At 42.0% G+C, this 6039-nt stretch overlaps 1 protein-coding gene across 1 annotated transcript; it reads left to right on the forward strand.

Annotated features, from left to right (window-relative positions):
* Positions 1 to 4837: 4837 nt before the first annotated feature.
* Positions 4838 to 5413, forward strand: LOC138890063 (uncharacterized). Its single transcript, XM_070173414.1, has one exon. It carries the CDS (start codon positions 4838 to 4840, stop codon positions 5411 to 5413), a length of 576 nt encoding a protein of 191 aa, XP_070029515.1.
* Positions 5414 to 6039: the final 626 nt, after the last annotated feature.

The following is a 6039-nucleotide window of genomic DNA, read 5'->3' on the forward strand; positions in this document are numbered from 1 at the left end:
TATGAAATTTACTTCACTCCCAACTAGGACATATGAAAAGACTCTTCGCATACTCATAACTCGGGGATATACCTTAAATCAAAATGAAAATCAAGCACCTAATAGTTCTTCTATCCTCCAGCAGACCATTCTCATCGCTTCCAAATAATATGAAAACATCTTGCAGTACTAACATACTCATCACATAGTTATGTAGTCGTCACTTCCACTAATAGGGACACTACCAAACATATCAGTTCGAAGACACTTGCTCACACAATCAGCACCTCGGTGCTCAAGCTATAGGCAAAGATTAGGCCTCAAGTCCTCCAGACTGGCCAAACATCAACTCACAGATATCACGTCTCACCTCTCGAATGGGGAATCGCAAACCATCGATGCACATCTGATACTGAGCGCTCATGCGCACACACGAACACGTGGACGGAATTTAAAGAGTTACATTTCAAGCTGAATAAAAGGACGTACGATAAGAATTCAAGAATGTGAATTTTTCCTAAAGGTTCTGGAACCTCTCGAGGATAAATACAGATGTCTCCGTACCGATACGCGAGACTCTACTAAACCTGCTTATGACTCGTGAGACCTATGTAACCTAGGTTCTGATACCAACTTGTCATGACCCTAAACCCGAACCAGGTCATGATGGCGCCTCTCGTGAAGACAAGGCCAGCCAATTATACCCAATTGACTTTTGAAATAGTTAAATAACATAAAAGTAGTTTAAAACATGATATAGGAATACTAAGTAGCGGATAATATCAATAAGGTGCGAAAATACAACCCAACACAGAATAATATCAGCCCCTCGGGCTATCTCTCACATCACAATGGGTACCCACGCTCACTAGGGGTGTACAGACTCCGGGAGGGGCCCCTTACGGCCCAAGCGCAATATCAAGCCATCTCGTGGCGTCAAGCCACCTCGTGGCGTATATATCTCAGGCCCTCGGCCTCATAAATAATATCAACAAGCCACCTCGTGGCACACATATCTCAGGCCCTCGGCCTCAATCACTATTAGTATTTCCTCACAACTAGGCCCTCGGCCTTACTCAGTCAAAAATACTCACAAGCCCCTCGGACAATAGTAAAACAATATTTCTCAGCCCAAAATATCATTTTAATTATCATTTAAGTCTCAAAATTGAGTAAAATTGGATGAGTAGTAAAATAGAGAAAATATCGGGACTGAGTTCAAGTAATAAGTAAAACAGTGAGGAAATGGTAATAAAAATTTCCAAAGGGTTCAAATAGTTGGCACGAAACCCAAATATGGCAATCAGCCCAAAGCATGATGAAAGCAAACAAGTTTCAGTCAAATACGCGGTAAAATCATCAATCGGGATGGACCAAGTCACAATCCCCAATATTGCACGACCCCACGCTCATCATCAAGCGTGTGCCTCACCTCAATATAGCACTACGATGTGCAATCCGGGGTTTCAAACCCCCAGAGCATCATTTACAATCATTACTCACCTTGAGCCGACTAATTCTCTAGCTCGCGACGCTTTTGCCTTTCGAATTGGCCTCCACGCGCGTCGAATCTATCCAAAATCAAAACGAATACATCACAATATGCTAAGGGAACAAAGCCCAAGCGAAAACAATCGAATTACCACAAAATTCTAGAAATTGGTCAAACCCGACTCCCGGGCCCACATCTCAAAATTTGACAAAATTCACAAAACTAGAATCCTTATACCCTCATGAGTCTAACCATATGAAAATTATCCAATTCCGATACCCTTTGGTCCTTCAATTCATCATTTTATATTTTTGAAAGATTTCACAATTTTCTTCCCAAATTCCATCCCAAATCACGAATTAAATGATGAATTCAATGATGGATTCATGTACTCTAGCCAAATCTGAGTTAGAATCACTTACCCCAATGAATTTCTTGAAAAACCTTCGAAAAATCGCCAAAATTCGAGCTCTCTAGATCAAAATATCAAATAAAACCCAAAACATCGTATTTATAGAGTACCCCATAGATTTCCACCTCCGCAGACTGCACAAAATCGACCGCGGTCCGCACAAAACCAGTGTTGTCCGCACAAAAACGATCGGCCGCACAAGCTTTCCTCTATAGTGAAAGGCTTTAGTATTTTGGCCATAACTTTCGCTACATATGTCCAAATTGCAATATCTTTACCTTTTTGGAAACTAGATACGAAGGGATACAACTTTAGTTTTTGAATTATCTCAAAATTACTTGTAGATCAAAGGATATGAGATTCCAAAGTAGGACCAGTGAAATGTCCCCCACTACGGTCGCAATGCATTTTGTCCGATCCGCACAGCACCTACAGCGGCCGCACTTCATTTTGTGCGGTCCGCACAGTACATACCGCAGTCGCGCTTCTTTTTGCGCGGACCGTGCGGGTGTGTTCCGAGGCCTGCAAACCTTTGGGCCTGCTACAACTATGATTTTCGGCCTAAAACATCCCGAAAATTCAAACCAATTGTACCAACACATCCCATGACATTGTTCAAACTTGTTCAAAACTTCAGAACACTCACAACAACATCAAATCACCAATTTAATATAGGATTCAAGCCTAAGAACTCCAAGAACTCTTAAATTATGCTTTCGATCAAAAAGCCTATCAAATCTCGTGCGAATGACCTGAAAGTTTGCACACACATCCCAAATGACACAACGAAGCTACTGCAACTCTCGGAATTCCATTCCGACCCCTATATAAAAATCACGCCTATCAACCGGAAAATGCCAAAATCTCAATTTCGCCAATTCAGGCCTAAACCTTCCACGGACTTCCAAAATGCATTCCGTTCACGCTCCTAAGTCCCAAATCACCTAACGGAGCTAACCAAACCATAAAAATTCCAATCTGAGATCAAATACACACAAGTCATATCTTGGTCAAACCTTTCAAATTTTAAGCTTTCAACTGAGACTGTTCTTCCAAATTCATTCTGATTAACTTGAAACCCAACACCAATAATTTACATAAGTCATAATACACCACACGGGGCAAGTCATGCCCAAGAACTAGCGAGCGAAGTGCAAAAGCTCAAAATGACCGGTCGGGTCGTTACACCAGGGATGTTCAACATCTGGTGTTGATTGGGTTAAGGGGCATATATCCCTATGTTACTATTAGGGTCATGAGACAAGATGGAAGAAAATAAGTCATACCACGAGTCTCCAAAACGAGTCATTACAAAGCAGATTTTCAGGATGATGCCATTCCATACAAATGTGAAGCCCAACACCTGTGGCATTTGAAGATTATCATGGATAAGGATACCATCGAGCCAGATCGATATCACGCAGGTCATGTGTACTTCTACCTATCATGGTTAGAAGATAACATAGCAGGAATAGTCGAGCCAGGAGTTGGTCAAGATAACTTGCTAAAGCACAAGTGAAGTATGAGAGGCTACACAAAAGAGTCCTTGAGTCTGAAGCCAGGCATTTGGAACAACACAAGTTAGACATGGAGTCAATTAATGAGTGGAGGGAAATGGCTACAAGGTCGACAGAAAGGTTGGAATATTTGGAGCAGGGCCTAATGGAATTGGAAGGGAAGATGAGGAAAAGGCTCATAGACTGTCAGAATGTAGAGGGCAACAAAGGAGGACACCTGGCAGGGGTGTACCTGCTGCTAGACATGCATGACCTGGGGAATCTAATTGATGGAGCTAAGAGAGTCAAATATGGAGAAGGTCCCTCTTGGACCAGGTAGATTAGGTTCATCTATTTTGAGTTGTTTTGGAATTCGAATGTAATAAGGCAGATGTCAATAGTGACTCATTTATTTAATGTCGTTTTTAGGTTCGTGTTATTTAATACACTAATGAAATAAGGCATTTATCGGCATTAAATCTCTCCAAATATACTTGTTGCTAGGCTTACCTCGAGCACAATGAGGTTCCCCAAATTAGAACACGAATTTACATTCCTGCAATACGTGTTTAAATACTGCAAATATTTTTCAGAATCTTTACTGACTTGTTTACATTTTGCATTTTTCTTTATTTTAATTATTCCCATCCCCTAAGGTTGGTTCACACATACTATCATCGTCAGCATATCACGCCAGATTTAGAGGCCCTCTACCTCCTCCTCCTCCAAGTATCCTGAAAAATAAGGGAAATGCTAAGATGGATGATATGAGTGGTATCCGGAAAGAAAATGATGCGTACGTGGAAAATGTTGAAACTTCAGATGGATAGAGTCCTCCGGCCCAGAATGATTTGGTCCTACAGTTGGAACAGAAAATACTAGAATTTCAAGGGGAACCTGAGCAGGTCCGCAACTTAGCAAACCTCTCACTCACCCTAAACGTCCCAGATCTTAACCAGCAAAATGCTTAAAGCCTAGCACCTCCTCAAAACACACCAAACCATCAAATATGCAAAATGCTCCCGCACCTCATCAATATGCAACACCTCCCCAAAATCCTAATCCTCCACCAGTACCGACTCCTCCTCAACACCAGCATCTCCCAACCTACAAACCACTTACCATACTCTTCAGAATACCCCACAACCTATACTTTATCCGCAAAATTCAACTAATGATCACTACTACACTCCAACCCCCAACACCGACCAAAACAATCCCATATACGTGGAAACCTTATCCCACTCTATTCAACAAATCTCATACACTCCAGAATCTACCGATAAGGACCTTCTCATTAAAAATATGGCGGAGGAGCTCAAAAAGATCACAAGCCATGTCTAGGGTGTTGAAGGAGGTAAAGGAATTGAGGGTTTGAACTATGAGGATCTATGCATTCAGCCAGACATAAAACTGTCGGAGGGTTTCAAACCTCCTAAGTTCGAGATGTTTGACGGAATGGGTGACCCGAAGGTACATTTGAGGACATACTATAATAAGCTTGTGGGAGACAGGAAAGATGAAAGAATTCGCATGAAGCTGTTTATGAGAATTCTCACTGGAGATGCCTTATCTTGGTATATCAGTCAAAATCCCAAGAAGTGGGTTAACTGGGTAAGCATGTCATCGGACTTCACGGATCAGTTCAAGTTTAATATAGAGAATATGACAGATGTCTTCTACATACAGTACCTCAAAAAGAAACCAATGGAAACTTTCTGCGAGTATGCTACTCAATGGAGGTCAGAAGCTGCAAAGGTTAGACCAACGCTAGAAGAAGAGCAGATTAACAAATTTTTCGTTAGGGCCCAAAACCCACAATACTATGAAAGGTTAATGGTCATCGAAAATCAAAAATTCTCTGACATCATCAAACTCGGGGGAAGGATTGAAGAAGGGATCAAGAGTGGGATGGTGACCAATTTTAAGGCATTGCAGGCTACGAACAAAGCATTACAGTTAGGGGTTATATCAAAAAAGAAAGAAGTAGGGGCAGTGATGGTGGCCCAAGGTCCAAAATCTCCACTCACATAACAAACACCTCCACCCACATACCAACATTCACCTCCTAGATATCATCAATCCACTACTGCCTACCACACTTATAACACCCAGGCAGTCTATTATCATTCACCCTCAACCCGTCAAAACTATTAAAAACCCAGACCCAATTTCGATCGTAGGTCGCCCAGACAATACACTCCTATTGCTGAGCCTATCGACCAGCTATATGAAGGACTGAAGGATGCCGAATATGTCACCCCTATTCCCATTGTCACCATGGAAAACTCCTCTCAATGGGTCAACCCGAACAAAATATGTGCGTACCATTTCGGCATGAAGGGGCATACTACTGATGAATGTCGCACTCTAAAAGACAAGATTCAGACCCTGATTGATATCAAAGTCATACAAGTAAAGGAAGCCACACCCAATGTCCACAACAATACCCTCCCAGATAATTGGGGTGAAGGAGTAAATGTGATATAAACCGATGAAGAATGGGATCTTGAAGGGTCAATTGGGCTTCTTTGGGAAGGTGACGACCCTAAACCTGCAGTCACACTCACTCCTATTATGGTACAGATACATCCACCGGTCGAAGTTGAAGTAGTCGCTCACCTCCATTTGAAATCGAAGTGACATCACCTGCAACTATG

Source organism: Nicotiana sylvestris, chromosome 1, assembly GCF_000393655.2.
Source record: "Nicotiana sylvestris chromosome 1, ASM39365v2, whole genome shotgun sequence".
In the NCBI taxonomy this organism is placed as follows: domain Eukaryota; kingdom Viridiplantae; phylum Streptophyta; class Magnoliopsida; order Solanales; family Solanaceae; genus Nicotiana; species Nicotiana sylvestris.